This window comes from Chenopodium album, chromosome 5 (assembly GCF_948465745.1).
Source record: "Chenopodium album chromosome 5, dcCheAlbu1.1, whole genome shotgun sequence".
Taxonomy (NCBI): Eukaryota; Viridiplantae; Streptophyta; class Magnoliopsida; order Caryophyllales; family Amaranthaceae; genus Chenopodium; species Chenopodium album.
In genome coordinates, this window is record NC_137838.1 from 37,406,774 (window position 1) to 37,425,573 (window position 18,800).

Consider the following 18,800-nt stretch of genomic DNA (forward strand, 5'->3'; position numbering starts at 1 on the left):
ACCAATATTCAAGAATCTCAAAAATAATGTTCCAGTAATATGGGATGATGAGTGTTAAAAAGCCTTTGAAAAGATCAAAGCCTGTCTCGCAAATCTTCCTGTATTAGCACCAGCACTTCCAGGGATTCCTCTTAGGTTGTACTTAATAGTCACCAAAAAGACAATGGGCCTATGCTCTCACAAGAAGTAGAAGGAAAAGAAAACGCAATCTACTACCTAAGCAAGAAAATGCTCGAGTATGAAGTACACTACACATAACTTGAGAAATTGTGCCTCGCATTAGTGTGGGCCACAACCAAGTTGAGACATTACATGCTCGTGCATACAGTCTTTGTGGTACCTCGAATGGATCCACTCAAGTACTTATTTGAAAAATCTACACTTATTGGGCGCATATCAAGATGGATAGTCAACCTAGCCCATTATGATGTAAGGTTCATGCCTCAATAGGCTATTAAAGGATCCGTGGTCTCGGACTTCTTAGCAGATTTTCTAATAGAAGATTTGACGCCAATACATGACAACGAATTTCCATATGAAAACTTGATGGTCACAAAAGATGATACATGGACCTTATATTTCGACAGAGCCTCAAACCAAAAGGGGTGTGGCATTGGATTATTATTAGTATCACCTAAAGAAGAACATGTTCCAATCTCCATAAAGTCATATTTCGACGTTACCAACAACGCTGCAAAATACGAAGCATGCGTGGTAGGCCTCAAAATAGTTTTGGCATTGGGAGTAAAGAAACTTCGAATATTCGGAGACTCTTCTCTGATCATCAACCAAATTTCCAAAAGATGGAAAGTAAGGAGTGAAAGTTTATCCCCTTACGTATACCAAAATTATCTAGAAACTCTGACCAACCAGTTGGAAAAGGTAAAATACACATATCTACCTAGAGAGGAAAAACAATTTGTTGATGCCTTGGCAAGACTAGCCTTAATGGTTAGGATTCCTACGAAAATCGAGCAAATGCCATTAACCAAAGAGAAAAGGCATAAACCGACTTACATTCAAGCTATAGAAGATGGATGAAGTGGTCCAAGATGAAGAAGAAGAAGAAGAAGAAAAAGATGGTATACATATATACTCAACTATGTCACCAAAGGAGAATATCCTCCTCATGCCAAAAAAAGAGCAAAACGAGCATTAAGACTCTTGGCCTCCCAATATGTACTCATAGACAACGAGTTACAGAAAAGGGTACCTAAGGGTCGAGCTCTCTTATGTGTTGGAAAAAAGGAAGCCCAAAGAGCTATGAGGATAGTCCACGAAGGCGTCAGTAGAACTCAAGTTAATGGCAAAATGCTTGTCCAGAAGATAATGCGAGAAGGGTATTATTGGACTACCATGAATGGGGACTGTCATCAATACGTAAAAAGATGCCCTAAATGCCAAATATATGCTAACTTTCAACACGTTCCGCCATCTCTACTCTAGACCTACACATCACCATGGCAATTTTCAACATGAGGAATTGATATCATCGAAAAAATTACTCCTCCTGGGACAGGAAGTCACGAATACATTCTGGTAGCAATCGATTACTTCACGAAGTGGGTTGAAGCATAGTCATATGCTAAACTCACTGCAAAACATGTAGCATTCTTTATTAAAAGGAACATTATTTGTCGATATGGAGTCCCACATGAGATGATAAGTGACAATGGAACTTACTTTCAAGCAGAATGTGAAGAATTGCTACAAAAGTATGGTATTCAACACCATCATTCTTCTCCTTATAGTGCAATCCCCCGTATTTTTAACTTAATTATAATTTATTTATATATTATTCTTACAAATATTTTTATGTCAGTTTCATTAAATAAATTATTTTTGTGAAAAGATTTAAGTAAACTAATATGTTTTTACTAATTTACAAACAATTTTAACATTATAGCCTAAAACTCAAATATTACTCCTAATCTAATTAGGAAACCAAAAGCCCAAATAAAACCCTCAAAAACCCTTACCCTTCTCCTCCTTCTCACGTAAAAAAAAAAAAAAAAAAAAAAAAAAAAAAAAAAAAAAAAGAGAGAGAACAACTTTCATTCTTCTCCTCCTTCTCCCTGCTTTCACGTACAAAACACATGAGAAAAAAAAAAAACTGCTGCAAACCCCTATTTGCCGCCGCGCCACCGCCTGACCGCCACCCCCTCTGACCGCCGCGCCGCACAACACAGGCGACCGCCCTGTAGTTCGCCTTCCTCTCTTCTCCTTCCTCTTATTTCTCTTCCTTTATTTTCTTGTTATTTTGATTAAAGATTCAATTTTTATTTGATTTCAATTATAAAATTATTGTTATTAGGCTTTAATAGTATGTATAAATTTCAAAAGATTATAAATTTATGGGTTTTGTATGTCTAAAGTATTAAATAAAATTTCAGATTTGGTATATGTATGAATTTAGGGTTTAAAGTATTGATTTTTCATGTTTTAGGGCTTGATAACGTGTTAATCAAGTCATCTAATCATACTATGTTTAAATTACATTAAAGTGTAATTATCTTAATCATATATAAATTTTCAGATTTATTAAAGTTTCAATTTTTAAGAACAAGTAGTGTTAATTTCATGTTTTTATGCTTCTAAACCTATAAAATAATTATTGTGAGTTTTTTGTGATTGAAAAAGCTTTGAACTTTATATTCTAACTTTAAAAATAATTTTCAGATTTCATACCTTTTATTTTGAAGCCTCTAATTACATTGAATTGATATATTCTTGGATTTTTAACACACTAACTTGCTATATAATGACTATTTCAAGTAATTATGCTTATGGGGTTATTTTATATACTTAAAACAAATTTCCAGATTTATTTACCCACTTTAAAGTTGCTGTAATTTGATATAAAACACTATATTTTCATAACTCTAACATATAAACTTAAAGTTGGGATGTTATATTACTAACTTTGATTTTTGGGGACATTTTAAAGGCTTTATTTTGATGATTTAAGAGGTTTTAAAGTAGTTTAGTATTGCTATAATTTTAATTGATTTGGTATTGATTTATTTCTAATTGTTTGGTTTAGGAGAGGACTTTGTAGAAGGCGACTTCTAGTTTTAAAGTGGCCAACCGGATTATTTACACAAGGTACGTACAAGTTACGAAACCTTGCTTGTAGGTGCATGTTTAAGGACGGATCGAGAACTTAGTATCATGTATAGGATTGACTGGGTTAAATTGTCTGGTTATACATTGTGAATTTCAAATGATGTGCACTAGTTTATAATGCAAGTATTAATTGTGCTTTAATTATGCAAGGTGCGCTTAAAGGCAAAGGTATGTAATTGGTGTATAGATCAAAGTATTACTCATTCATGATTATGTAAACAGGATGAGTAAAGGAGAAATTCAAGTCTTGTAAGACGAGGTTAAGGTTTTGGGGTACCTTATGCACTCAAGGTGTTTATACACCGAGGTAGTAATGGAATAATTAATAAATGTTGTTTATCACTAATAAATCAAGAATCTAAATTGAGAATTTGCCATGTTTGATTGAATTATTTTTGGGATGTTTGTATTGAAATGTATATGAGTCATCACCAAGTCTAAACCTGTAAATCACGTAAAGTGCAAGATAGATGAGCAATAAAACTCTGGAATGGTGCACATCTGGAGTAATGACAATCAGGGGTTGGGGTACATGGGGTATTAGCCGTGTACTTTTATCGAGGCGTCTGATCTACGAGTCTCCTATTTCAAATATTATTTTTCTAAAACTAGGAGTTAGGTGAGATCTCATACTAACTACGGTCACGGAGTCGCGCCTGTGGTCGTTGGATGTTTATTGATGTTTCCGAAAGGAGGCATGGGGTTTTTCTTTATTGATGTTCCAAATGAGACATGGGTTGGACAACCTTGTCTATTGCTAAATCCAATGAACTAAATAAATGAGTCAGTCAATATCAATTAGTGAGGTCTTAATAAATTTGATAATCGAGTCATGAATTGAGTCTGTATTTAATGATGCTTGTGCTTGATTATTAGTAGCATGTTAGGTATTTTCTTAATTTATTTCGCAGCTTGAATGTACTCAGCTTTGCTGACTGCGTGCTTTTGTGTGTGTCTTTCTTTGGTCATGGCCTTCGCATTTCAATGACCCTGTGACGATCCAATTTTTACACTTGTAATATTGGGGAGCAGAATAACCACAGGTTCTTACACATGCAGCATTCATCAGGGTTGTGGGATCTTGAGTAGAGAGTTGGTTGTTTGCATTTTATTTCTTTTGCAAGTTTGAATTTATTTTAATTCGATTTTATTTGACACTAATTCTTTTGGGTTTGAATTTATTTGAACACTGAATTTAATCACTTACTACTTTTATTGGGTTTTAAATAAGGGCCTTAATGGTTCCAACTTGTAATACTTATTTTGATTTAATTCCTTTGTTTTGAGGTTTATTTATAACTGTTTTGGTTTTGCGCTGCTAATTTCTGAGATAGCCTTAACGTTTGAACACGTGGCGGTAGCACACAAGTAATTCTCTTGAAATTGTTCAGGTTATATACAGGTTTCTCATAGGTTTTTTAGAGAGAATTATTGGGGTGTTACAAAGTGGTATCTAGGAGCTTAGGTTAGATTTAATCACCACTAAAGCCAATTAGCTTAGTATGACTTAGGCGCCTATTCAATGATTTAAATTTTGAACTTTAATGACAAAATATTTTTTATTCATTTGAAACTAAGTATGTTTTAAACCATTTTATTTAAAACAATTTTGAAGTTTATTTTGTCTACTTGGTGAGTTTTGGGTAGACTTAAGAAGGGAATGCATGCATACATCATACATTTTTTTTTCTTGCATTTAATTATCACATGAAGTGTTATTTTCTTATTTATTTAACATGTTATAATTATGTTCTAATTGATTTATTTTTATGATGTGCTTGTGTTATGCTTTTTGAACGTTCGTTGCGTTGGGTTAACGTAGAAAAAGGATGAGCGACTCAGTAATCACGTCTGAAAGCGTGAGTAATGATATTAGGAACAACCCCATTGTTGTGTCTAAGGATGAGAATGATACTTGAAGTGACGATACTGTGGAAAGGTTTAAAAAGATTATGACACCAACTAATCCAGATGAGGAAGACTACCAGTACTTACATGAGTTTAAAACAGCTAAGAATAAGAAGCATAAGATTAAAACCTACCAAAGAATGTTCCATGATTATACTCTTATTGAATTTCCATATGAGGATGAGCTTGAATGGTTACAACCACCACCTGAAGATCCAAATGCTGGGAAGAGAGCTACTAGAAATCCGAATCCGCTCTACAAGTCAATTATTATTGAAGACTCAGATGACGAAAATGACCTTGATTTTGATGTTAATAATTATAATGAGAAGAAAGATAAAAACAGTAATGTGATACCTTGAGGATTATTTTTGTTAGGGTGGAGTTAGCATGAATAAGGCAATTGCCATTGATAATAGTTATTAGAACCTCGTTATAGTCTGATTTGGATGATTAATTATAATAAGTAGCTAGTGCTACAGAGTCTTTATGTGGGATTGATACCTTTATATAAGTTATAATAAGAAGTTGATAGTTTATTTTATTTTATTTTATTTTTTAGAGCTTCATTTTACTTTTTTTTGTGAGCAAGAGGAAGTTTTATTTTTTGTAATCATATACTTTTTGGGGGAAATCTCTATGTCTATGATCAAACTTAATAAGAGTGTCGCGGGATGGGAATTTTTTTTTTCTTAAATCCATTTGATCCTGCGTATGAATCGTACTTATATTGTGTGGTTTTGCTTGGGACAAGGGGATGCAATCTCAAGGTACCCTTTTGAACCAATTTATGTGATAAATGTAATATTGTGATTCAATTAATATGTGTGAATATTATTTGGGTTTCGTTTAAAATGGGGTGCATATTTATTTTGTTTCAAGCGTAGAGCTAGAATGGCTGAGAACGCTGCCTTAGCTGATGCTATTCGTTTGTTGGCTGAAAATGTGATCCAAAACCGGGGAGACCAAGTCGACCCCCAAACTAAAATGTTTAAGAAGCTGGCCCAGGTTAGACCACCAGTTTTTAGGGGAGTTGCTGACCCTACTTTCCTAGAAAACAAGATTTGAGAGTTTGACAAGCTGTTCGTGGCACTCAACTGTCTTGAGAGTATGAAAGTGGACCAGGCCGCTATATACCTTAAGGACGAAGCTGATATCTGGTGGAGAGACAATGATGTGACCGTTAGGGCCAAACCTAACTTTGGGTGGGAAGTGTTTAAGACCTCCTTAAGGGACAAGTTTTACCCCCCGTTCTTGAAAAAACAGAAGGCTCAGGAGTTTATAAGCCTGGCAATGGGAGACATGTCAATCTCTGAGTACTATAATAAGTTTATGACCCTTTCTAGGTTTGCTCCTGAGGTAGTACCAACTGAAGAGCTAAAGGCTCAGAGGTTTGAGCATGGATTGACTGACGAGTTACAGAAGGACCTAGCCGGGAAAGTTTTCAAAACCCTTGACAAGGTCTATGAGAGAGCTGCCTATCTGTACCATCTGAATACTAGGACAGCTAGTGCGAGTGCTAAAGCTAGGGAAAAAAGGAAGGATTTTGGGAAATTTGAGAACCAGGGTAATTGTAAGAGGTCTAGGAATGGGAACTCGTTTGATAGGGGTAACCAGAATGTTAGCAGTTCTTCCAATGCTAACAATGGAGAGAGAACCTACCACTGTAAGAAGTGTAGAAGGAACCACCATGGGAGAGACTGTGATGGGAATTTGGTGACCTGCAGGTTCTGCAACAAAATGGGACACAGGGAGTATGAGTGTTACACCAAACAGAAACAACAGGGAAATGGTGGGAACACCCAGCAGAGGCCTAACAATTTCAACAACCAGGGGAATAGGGGAAATGGTCAAAATGGAAAGTTTGGGAATGGTAGCAACAATAACACCAGGTCTGGCAATGGCAATGGCAACAGCAAAAACTCAGGCAAAAACAACTCAAGCAACAACAACAATGGGTATCAGGCAAGAAACAACACTCCCGGCCGCTTGTCTGTGATGAGAAAGGGAGAAGCTGAGAGGTCCTCGGATGTAGTTACTGGTACTTTTTCTATCCAATCTATCTCCGTCAACACTCTATTTAACTCTGGAGCAGCTTATTCTTTTATTTCTACTTCTGTTGTGCGTAAGTTAAACTTAACTGAATCGAGTCATGTTGATGTGTCAGTCAGTCTGCCTACGGGCAAACTTGTTCATTGTAATAAAATATTCAAAGGCTTGCCTTTGAAAATAGGAGAAGCTATCTTTCCATCAGACCTTATTGAGTTTAACCTAGGGGACTTAGATGTAATTCTAGGGATGGATTGGCTAAGTTTATACAAGGCTAAGATAGACTGTGAGATGCGGAGGGTACAAATGAGTGATCCTTTGGGTAAGAAAGTGTCATATAGACGGTTAGGGAAGCCTAAAAGTTTTGGGATCATTTCAGTTATGAGGGTGAAGAAGCTAGTGAATAAGGGATGTCCATTGTACTTTTGCTGTGTTTAAGATTTGAGTATGAGTGAGAATAGGCGGATGGAGGTTGTGCCCATTGTGAATGAGTTTTTAGATGTCTTTCCAGAAGAGATTTCGGGAATGCCACCTAAGAGGGAAGTTTAGTTTACCATTGACTTAGTTCTAGGGCTGCACCTATCTCCAAAGCACCGTATAAAATGACACCGGCTGAGATGAGTGAACTAAAGGCTCAATTGTAGGAGTTGTTAGACAAGGGGTTTATTAGGCCCAGTGCATCACCTTAGGGAGCACCTGTGCTATTTGTGAAAAAGAAGGATGGAAGTTTGAGGCTATGTATTGATTATAGAGAGTTGAATAATGTGACTATAAAGAATAAGTACCCTCTACCTAAGATGGATGACTTGTTTGACCAACTGAAGGGGGCAAGCGTGTTTTGGAAGATTGACTTGAGGTTGGGGTACCATCAGTTGAAGGTTTCAGATAAAGACATTCCAAAAACAGCCTTTAGAACTCGGTATGGACATTACGAGTTTACAGTCATGCCTTTTAGGTTAACCGATGCACCAGCCATATTTATGGACTTGATGAACCAAGTGTTTCATGAGTATTTGGATAAGTTTGTAGTTGTGTTTATTGATGACATTTTGGTGTATTCAAAGAATGAGGAAGAACATGCTGAGCACTTGAGAACTACCCTTGAAACTCTTAGAAAGAACAAGATGTATGCTAAGTTTTCCAAGTGTGATTTCTAGTTGGAGAAAGTTACATTTTTGGGGCATTACATTTCGAAGGAGGGTGTATCTGTAGATCCTGCGAAGATCAAGGCGGTGAGTGAGTGGCCTACACCTAAGAATGTGACTGATGTTCGTAGTTTCTTGGGATTAGCTGGATATTATAGAAGGTTTGTCAAGGATTTTTCTAGGATAGCCAGACCCATGACCACTCTTATGAAGAAGCATAACAAGTTTGAGTGGAACGAGAGTTGTGAGTCAGCTTTTCAAACCCTCAAAGAGCGATTGACCACTGCACCAGTGTTGGTATTACTTGATGGGATAGAAGGATTCGAAGTGTATAGTGATGCCTCGAAGCATGGTCTGGGATGTGTCCTACAACAGAATGGAAGGGTGATCGCATACGCATCGAGACAACTGAAGAAGCATGAAGTCAACTACCGTACCCATGACTTGGAACTTGCAGCTGTTGTATTCGCTTTGAAGATTTGGAGGCACTACCTTTACGGTGTTTCTTGTAAGATCTTCACGGACCATAAAAGTCTAAAGTACATCTTTACCCAAAATCCCTTGAACATGCGGCAACGTAGATGGTTGGAGTATCTTACAGACTACCATGTCTACATCCAGTATCACGAGGGAAAGGCGAATGTAGTTGCGGATGCCCTTAGCAGAAAGTCGAGTCATAATGTCAATACTTTGATTGTGGCCAATGAGTTGTGTGACGATATGAGGAGATTGAACCTTGAGGTTATCAACCAAGGAGAGTTAGAGGGATTACTGAGTGCTTTAACCATCCAACCTTCCCTGTTTGAGGAGATTAAAGAAAAGCAACTTGAGGATGAGTCATTTCAGAAGATTAGGGATCATGTGACTAGTGGTGCGGAGACTGAATTCAAGATTCATGAGGATGGGAGCTTGAGATACAAGGAGAGAAGGTGTATACCACAGAAGTGTGAGGATATTAAAAGGAAAATCATGGAGGAGTGCCATAATACACCATATTCGGTTCACCCTGGGGGTGATAAGTTGTATAAGGACTTGAAGGAGTTCTATTGGTGGCCGAATATGAAGATAGAAGTGGCTGAGTTTGTATCCAAGTGTCTGACGTGCCAGAAGGTGAAGATAGACCACAAAAGACCCATGGGAAACGTACAACCATTAGAAATACCAAGTTGGAAGTGGGATTCCATATCCATGGACTTTGTGACAGGCTTACCAAAGACTCATACTGGGAATGACACGATTTGGGTGATTGTAGACAAACTTACTAAGTCAGCGATGTTCATTCCTATCAAAGAAACCTGGAAAAAGAAGCAGCTAGCAAGCGTCTATGTGAAGAATGTAGTTCGATTGCACGGAGTTCCCAAGGACATAGTGTCAGATAGAGACTCGAGGTTTCTATCAAAGTTTTGGCAAAAAAAGCAAGAGAACCTTGGGACAGCATTGAAGATGGGTACTGCCTTTCACCCTGCAACAGATGGTCAGACTGAGAGAACAAACCAAACCATGGAGGATATGTTACGAGCTTGGGATTTAGATTTCCAAGGAAATTGGGAGGATCACCTACCTTTGATCGAATTATCCTACAATAACAGTTACCATGCAAGCATCAAGATGGCACCTTTTGAAGCATTGTATGGAAGAAAGTGCAGAAGCCCAGTTTGCTGGAATGATTACAATGAACGGGTTACTTTGGGTACAGTTTTCATTGAGGATATGGTGGGCAAGGTGAGACTAATCCAGTCGCGTATCAAGGCAGCACAAGATAGACAGAAGAGTTATGCTGACTTGAAGAGGAGATATGATGAGTTTAATGTTGGGGACAAAGTATTTCTAAAGGTTTCTCCAACAAAAGGTGTGATGCGATTCGGGAAGAAAGGGAAGCTTAGTGCAAAATATGTGGGTCCGTATGAAATTCTCCAACGTGTGGGGAAAGTGGCTTACAAATTGGCCTTTCCAATGGAGTTCGAGAAAATGCATGATGTATTCCACATTTCCCAATTGAAAAATTATGTGCCTAGTGAAACCCATGTTCTGCAGCTGGAGACTATTCAACTAGATGAGTCTCTAACTTATGAAGAAAGACTAGTCAAGATACTAGATCACAAGGTGCGTAGTACTAGAAACAAAGATGTGAAGATAGTGAAAGTCCTTTGGTCAAACCAGGAGTACGAAGAGGCTACTTGGGAGGCCGAGGAAGAGATGAAAAACAAATATCCCGAGTTGTTTGACGAGGTGGGTTACGAGGGCGTAACTCTTTTCTTTTAAGGGGGGAAGAATGCGATGTAATTTCGCGCTTTTACCTCAATTATACCATTTATTGCTTGATTTTGCACGTTTTTGCATGTTTTTGGTTATCATTATGCATTATTATTGCGTTTATATACAATAAAAGTATGTAAAATTTTGCCAAATATGAGTTCATTGAGTACAAAGTTCGATTTGTTAAGTATGTTTGTTGAGAAGCAAGCAATTTACATCAATACAAAATGCATAAGTTTGAATACTTTTGAGAAACTATGGATTTTGGGTAAAGTTTCGAGGGCGAAACTTCTTTTAAAAGGGGTAGATTGTAATCCCCCGTATTTTTAACTTAATTATAATTTATTTATATATTATTCTTACAAATATTTTTATGTCAGTTTCATCAAATAAATTATTTTTATGAAAAGATTTAAGTAAACTAATATGTTTTTACTAATTTACAAACAATTTTAATATTATAGCCTTAAACCCAAATATTACTCCTAATCTAATTAGGAAACCCAAAGCCAAAATAAAACCCTCAAAAACCCTTACCCTTCTCCTCCTTCTCACGTAAAAAAAAAAAAAAGACAGAACAGCTTTCATTCTTCTCCTCCTTCTCCCTGCTTTCACGTACAAAACACAAGAGAAAAAAAAAACTGCTGCAAACCCCTAGCTGCCGCCGCGCCACCGCCTGACCGCCACCCCCTCTGACCGCTGCGCCGCCCAGCACAGGCAACCACCCTGCAGTTCGCCTTCCTCTCTTCTCCATCTTCTTATTTCTCTTCCTTTATTTTCTTGTTATTTTGATTATAGATTCAATTTTTATTTGATTTCAATTATAAAATTATTGTTATTAGGCTTTAATAGTATGTATAAATTTCAAAAGATTATAAATTTATAGGTTTTGTAAGTCTAAAGTATTAAAGAAAATTTAAGATTTGGTATATGTATGAATTTAGGGTTTAAAGTATTGATTTTTCATGTTTTAGGGCTTGATAATGTGTTAATCAAGTCATCTAATCATACTATGTTTAAATTACATTAAAGTATAATTATCTTAATCATATATAAATTTTCAGATTTATTAAATTTTCAATTTTTATGAACAAGTAGTGTTAATTACATGTTTTTATGCTTCTAAACCTATAAAATAATTATTGTGAGTTTTTTGTGATTGAAAAAGCTTTGAACTTTATATTCTAACTTTAAAAATAATTTTCAAATTTCATACCTTTTATTTTAAAGCCTCTAATTGCATTGAATTGATATATTCTTGGATTTTTAACACACTAACTTGCTATATAATGACTATTTCAAGTATTTATGCTTATGGGGTTATTTTATATACTTAAAAGAAATTTCCAGATTTATTTACCCACTTTAAAGTTGTTTTAATTTGATATAAAACACTATATTTTCATAACTCTAACATATAAACTTAAAGTTGGGATGTTATATTACTAACTTTGATTTTTGGGGACAATTTAAAGGCTTTATTTTGATGATTTAAGAGGTTTTAAAGTAGTTTAGTATTGCTGTAATTTTAATTGCTTTGGTATTGATTTATTTCTAATTGTTTGGTTTAGGAGAGGACTTTGTAGAAGGCGACTTCTAGTTTTAAAGTGGCCAACCGGATTGTTTACACAAGGTACGTACAAGTTACGAAACCTTGCTTGTAGGTGCATGTTTAAGGACGGATCGAGAACTTAGTATCATGTATAGGATTGACTGGGTTAAATTGTCTGGTTATACATTCACTACTACAAAAATAAGCGAAGAGACCCGTTGAAATATCCTTTACAAACCGCCTATCAACGGGTCTCTATCTAAGGGGTCTGTCAGATAAACAGACCGCCTCTATGGATGGGGTCTGTTTTTAAAAGATAATAGACCCGTTATGCAAAATACCAGGTTTGTTAGATTACTTCTTTTAGAATAAAATATTAAAGATAAGAGACCCGTTGTAAAAGAAATAGGGTATGTTTGCTATATTAAAGAGACCCGTTAAAAGAGAAATAAGGTCCTTTTGATATATATTTTTTTTATTCAATTCATCAACCTGTAAGATCCCTTCTTCACCTAACAGGTCTGTTAGCATACACTCTTTTTTTTTAATCAATAAAATTTTTAAATGGTTTTTTTTCCAGCAATTTCTTCAATAATTACCTATTAATTTTCTTTTAAAACTAACCTGCATAATATGTAATTCAATAAAATTTGTTGACAAATAAATTTTTAGACCTACTTCATATATAATTCAATCAATCCACTTACAAAAAACTCACTCATATAATGTTGTGCCACCCACAATTACACCATTACAAAAAAAAGACTAACTCTTAATTTTCTCCCATTCTACCATGTACACCATTACAAAAAAAAAAAAAAATAACCATGGCACTATACATAAACCATTGTTTCCAAAAACATCAGCATTCTACCATGTACACCATTACAAAAAAAAAACCATGGCACTAAACATCAACCATGGCACACATATGTTCCAAAGTGTAAGTGTTGAATATAAATTTGAACCAAAACGCAACCAATTACCATACTATCTTTGACTTCTTCATCAGCTTAATTTAGTTGCTTAAGCAAATATTCAACCCAAATATCTCGTATCTCATCAATTTCTTCCGATGAATAAGCTTCTTGAGTAAAGAACTGCAATGTAAATAGCAGAAAAAAGAATTAAATAGGATCATGGAAGTAGTGAACTAAAGCTCAAAACTGAATTTCAGAACCAAAGCATGAAACTGAATTTCAGAACTAAATTGAATATGTGAACCAAAGCTCAAAACTGAATTTCAAGACTAAACTAAAATTGAATTTCCGAACTTATTTTCAGAACTTAATTTCATAACTAAATTCAGAACTGAATTTAGATCTGAATTACAGGACTGATTTCAGGCAAGGGCAATCTAGGCGGTGTTTGCAGGGCAGGGGGTGTGCAAGGTAGGGGAGTGTGCGTAGGGGGTGTTGGTGCAGCTGCTATGCTGCTGGGCAAGGAAGCAGGTGCCCTGACTGCTAAGGTAAGGCTGCAGTGAGCTGCTGCCCTGCCAAGGCAAGGCAAGGTAAGGAAAGGCTGCCGCCCTGTCAAGGCAAGGCTGCAGCTGCCCTGCCAAGGCATGGATGCAGCGAGCTGCTGCCCTGCCAAGGCATGGATGCAGCGAGCCGCTGCCCTGCCAAGGCATGGATGCAGCGAGCCGCTGCCCTGCCAAGGCTAGGCGGCTGCTGCTGCCCTGCCAAGTGCATAAGTATATTCAAGCAAATCCTCCCACAATAACCAATTAGGCAGAAATATATGTGTTAAAGTGAGCAAATTTTAGTCAGAAATATTCAGTTGAAACAACAAAGTATATGAAGTGCATAAGTTCTAACCTTGTCAGTAATCCATAACACCCTTTTTTCTAAAATCTCGAGCATGTACCGGCACAAAAAGTATCCATAGTCCTTCTTGTGTTTAGGATGGCTAGGACACTACAATAGATCATCCATGAGTTACTTTATTATGTGAAAGACCTAAAACCGATTATCGTAGGTTAAGTTTAAAAATATAAAGTGAATACCTTTGGTTGCTTCCACCCAATATATGCATCCTTTTTTATTTTCTTGATATCCTTGCGATGGACAGCGCTAAATTGTTTGATTCCCCTACATAATTATGACAAGATAATTAATGATAATAATGACAAAAATACCAATATTACTTGAACATTAATACAAATATAATGAAGTTAATAAATGATTACTCATTGATGACTGTTTTAGCAAACTCAGTTATGTTGTCTGCTCCACCTGGGTCCAACCAATAGACTATCCCATTCCAAGGGCTAATCACAGTTAACATCCAATTCCGACTACATACAAATTACACGAAAAGTTAATAAAATAACATATCAATAATTATCAGCTATTGTAGAGAAAACACATATTGCACGTACTTTTCATTATAAGGTGCAAAGAATAATTGATTACGATTCTTTCCCTCATTGCACCCAAACACACGAGCTAGGTATGTAGACGGGTTTTCCTCTTCTATTGTTGGATTCATTGGGGATAGAACATTGGAATCGCAAAATCCAAACATACCCGAAATTCCTTCTTCTTGACATTGCTCTTTCAAGTACCTTTCCCCGCCATCCATAAAAGGTCAAACATGTAAGAAGATATTGAAAATAGAAATTCTCAAATCTTAAAAATGTAAATGAACTTACTTCATGAAAATATTCAAGTGAGCAGCTCCGATCTCTTTCTAGAAACACCAATTAAGCAAATCTTCGTAGTCAAGAGTAACATTAACCACATGTTGAGTCAGAAATACGGTTTTCTGGAAACTTAAGGAGATGGATTTACTACTCTTTTACATTCCCAAACCATGATTTTTTAACGACTGTAACCAATTAGTAGTCACTTTTTCACAATCTTCAGCTCCGAAAAGATGCATGTCAGTGGTTGATGTTTGGGATGATGCACGTCTTTATCCAGGTGCACATCAGCCTTTCATACAAACAAACAATGAGGGAACAAGTAAATGCAACTCTTAACTTAAAATCAATTCTGAACTAAAATCAGTTAGTAAAAAAAACTGATATAACAATACCTTAACGGGAAGAATCAAGTGAATTGGCCAAGAAGTGTAACTCTTCTTAGCTTGGCAAACAAAGATTAATTCTTCATTTGGACATGGCAAGGGAGCATTCGGCACAATATCTTCTATAATAGAGACTCGGCGGTGACCAGGGGGTAGCGATCGGACATGATTTCTGATGACTTCTCCTGCCTTCTCTTGATAGACATTCCCTTTAGCAACAATTACATGTCCTTTATCACCGTCCTCAATGGCCAGTTGACAATCACTCCAGCCCTATACAAGTCATGATAGAATCAAATTTCATATACATAATTTACATTCGAAGATGTATGACTTTTAATACAATACCTCAGGAAAAGTGATATTGCTGTGTTTGAGTCCAAGATCAGTTGAGTTATCATCATGATTGTTCAGAAGTGCATGGTCAGGTTGATTAATTTACTTTGTTTGAGGCCAAGAAACATGGTACATCTCAGCCTCAGAGCTTTGAAGATGATCCTGTTTCACGGGAGGACTTATGTGAGCCTCATGACCACGTGAAACATTAGCAGCATCCTGAAATTGAGACTCCAACAATTGATGACCTTCACTTTGTTGTTGCTCAACCCCTCTAGTTAGCAGTTGTGTAAGTGGAATGTTAAGCATACCATAGTCAACAAAATTATTAAATTGGGTAAAACCTAACCTATTACCATCAAGACCACCAAAACCACCGAATTCAGCTTGACCACCAAAACCAAAACCACTCTAACCACCAAAACTAGTCTGACCAGAAGAACCAACCTGTTGACCATGACCAGACTGACCACCAGAACTAGACTGACCACCAGGCTGACTACCACCATTGCCGAATTGGCCAACCAACCCACCCAAACTGCCAAATTGACCAGAATTTGATTGACCAAAGATGGCCATGAACGATTTCAATTACTCCTGATTTAAGCATGACATGATGAAAGACAATAATAAATTCTGATTATTTTTCATAGTTCCCATCTCTGATTGCATCATTCCGATTTTTGCATGCAATTGGCTTGGTGCAGTTGGTTTGTTAAACCCAAAATATTCCTTATTTGTGATACCTGATCCAACTCCTCTCACTGAATCACCATGCTCACTCTTATTCAATGCTCTTGCTAATATGTCATCCCGGCCATTGCACACGAATTCTCCTCTTTGAGCTTGAGCCTCCACTACAATCTGCGATTTAAAATTTCAAGGGACGTAATAGATGAAACTAAGTGAAATAAATTCAAATCAAGGCAATCATTCACAAGAATTTAATGAAATAAAATTTGTGCAGAAGATTCTTCATTAGATATCTTACTATAGCTTCATGGATTTCCCTATCAACTGGATTATCAAAAAAAATGATTCCATCTTTGACCTGAGAGTGAGCTTTGATCCAAGTTAAGTGTCGAGGCACTTGTGACACATGGACTCCCAGTTTTTCAAGTTCTTTTTCCTGCCATTGTACAAAATTAATTTAGACTTATGTTTGAATTATATGAAATCAAATTGTCAACACCAATATTGTATATTTGGTAGTTACATATAGAATATTTGTCAAACTTACTATTTGTTCTTCAAAATATTGATACCCAAGTCGGCCTCCTCGATACTTTGAGGTCTTCTTCTTTGCCCTCACACGATTTTTTTCACTCAATTCCTACAAAAAAAATTTAAGATTAAATTCATAAACTTATAAAGTATCAAAACTAATAAACTTATAAAGCATCAAAACTAATAAACTTATCAAGCATCAAAACAGAACTGAACTCAGAACGGAGCTTCAGAACTGAACTCCAGGACTGAGGTTCAGAACTGAATTCAGAACTAAGCCTCAGAACTGAATTCAGAACTGAGCTTCAGAACTAAACTCAGAACTGAGATTCAGAACTGAATTCAGAACTAAGCCTCAGCACTGAATTCAGAACTAAGCTTCAGAACTGAACTCATAACTGAGCTTCAGAACTGAACTCAAGAACTGAATTCAGAACTGAGGTTTAGAACTGAATTCAGAACTAAGCTTCAGAACTGAGTTCAGAACTGAACTCAGAACTGAAATCAGAACTAAGGTTCAGAACTGAGCTTCAGAACTGAACTCAGAATTGAGCTTCAAAACTGAACTCAAGAACTGAGTTCAGAACTAAGGTTCAGAACTGAACTCAGAACTGAAATCAGAACTAAGCTTTAGAACTGAGCTTCAGAACTGAACTCAGAATTGAACTTAGAAATGAGCTTCAAAACTGAACTCAAGAACAGAATTCAGAACTGAGTTTCAGAACTGAACTCAGGACTAAACTCAGAACTGAATTCAGAACTAAGCTTCAGAACTGAACTTAGAACTGAGCTTCAAAACTGAACTCAAGAACTGAGTTCAGAACTGAGGTTCAGAACTGAACTCAGAACTGAATTCAGAACTAATCTTCAGAACTGAACTCAAAATTGAACTCAAAACTGAGCTTCAGAACTGAACTCAAGAACTGAATTCAGAACTGGATTCAGGGCTGAACTCCAGAACTGAATTCAGAACTGTACTCCAGAACTGATTTCAGAACTGAATCGCTAAATTCAAGACTGACTTTAGGAAATGGTAGGGAAAAGGGGTGTTTGCAAGGCAGGGGATTGAGTGCAACACATTCAAATTATTTTATAAATATAAAAGCTACCTGAAACTCCTTTGAAGTACAATATTTGACGAAGATCTCCCAATCTGTATCTTTTATGAAAGGATATTTCCATGGGGGTTGTTGTCTGACAGCTCCATCTTCTAGATACATCCATTCAAGTCTTAGCCTAGTCTTGAAAGCTTTCCATCGCTTAGAAGTTTGTTTCAGTATCCAATTTCTGCGATTCTCGATGACATAAAATCCCTTCTGCATTGTTGGTACAGAAACATTAAACCTTCCAACATAAAAGCTTATTGTATGACTTATTCAAATGTCTTAGAACTGAATATGTTTGCTTACTGTGATAGCATTGTAGACTTCGTCTAAGACTCCATTTGGAAGGTCAGACCACTCCTTATAAGTAATCGTTACTCTTTCACGGGCAACAACACCAATGTAGGTGGAGAAATGAGATTTGTGCTCTCCTACTGGAATTCTTTTAATAGGATGCCATTGTAAACGAATCTTGGTGCCTGCTTGGATCGCCTTCCCCACCATAGCAAGTACAGTACGACCCCACTCATCCTCACGCCTTATTTTCTCATAATCCTCAGGATGTAGTGTGTCACCTTCATTGGATGGGCGTACACGTTTTCTCTTTCTAGCCATCAACCTATAAAAAAATCAGAAAAATAAATTTAATAGGTTAGTTAAATGCAAAAATCATTGTAATAATGAAACCAAAATTTTAATTAGGACATCCTAAGGAAAAACCAATAATAAAAAAAAAAAAAGTTAGTACTTTATAAAAAAAAATAAAAAATTACATTTGTTACGAGATCGCTTTCGCTTGACATTTTTTCGCTTCTTTGTATCTTCAACCCATGTAACCTCATTATGATCATCTCTCACATATATTGAAGAGTCATCAACATTATCGTCCACTACTTTTCTTGTCCAAGAAGGAGTCTCCAACACACTATCAAAAGTACAATCATTGATGGAGTGTCGAGGCCTTGGTGTTATGACAACTGACCTTCGCTTATCTAAGGGGTCAGTCATATAAAAAATTTGTTTTGCTTGGGTAGCTAAAATAAAAGGATCCTCTTTGTGACCAACCTT

General features: G+C 36.4%; 1 protein-coding gene across 1 annotated transcript; it reads right to left on the minus strand.

Annotated features, from left to right (window-relative positions):
• Window positions 1-12,989: 12,989 nt before the first annotated feature.
• LOC145630682 (uncharacterized) lies at window positions 12,990-14,327 on the minus strand. The gene is made up of 4 exons (XM_081682884.1): window positions 14,225-14,327; window positions 14,042-14,126; window positions 13,854-13,952; window positions 12,990-13,136 (listed from the first exon to the last, which is right to left on the minus strand). The coding sequence occupies exons 1-4, from the start codon at window positions 14,320-14,322 to the stop codon at window positions 13,050-13,052; spliced, it is 369 nt and encodes a 122-aa protein (XP_081539010.1). The 5' UTR covers window positions 14,323-14,327; the 3' UTR covers window positions 12,990-13,049.
• Between the last annotated feature and the right edge of the window lie 4,473 nt (window positions 14,328-18,800).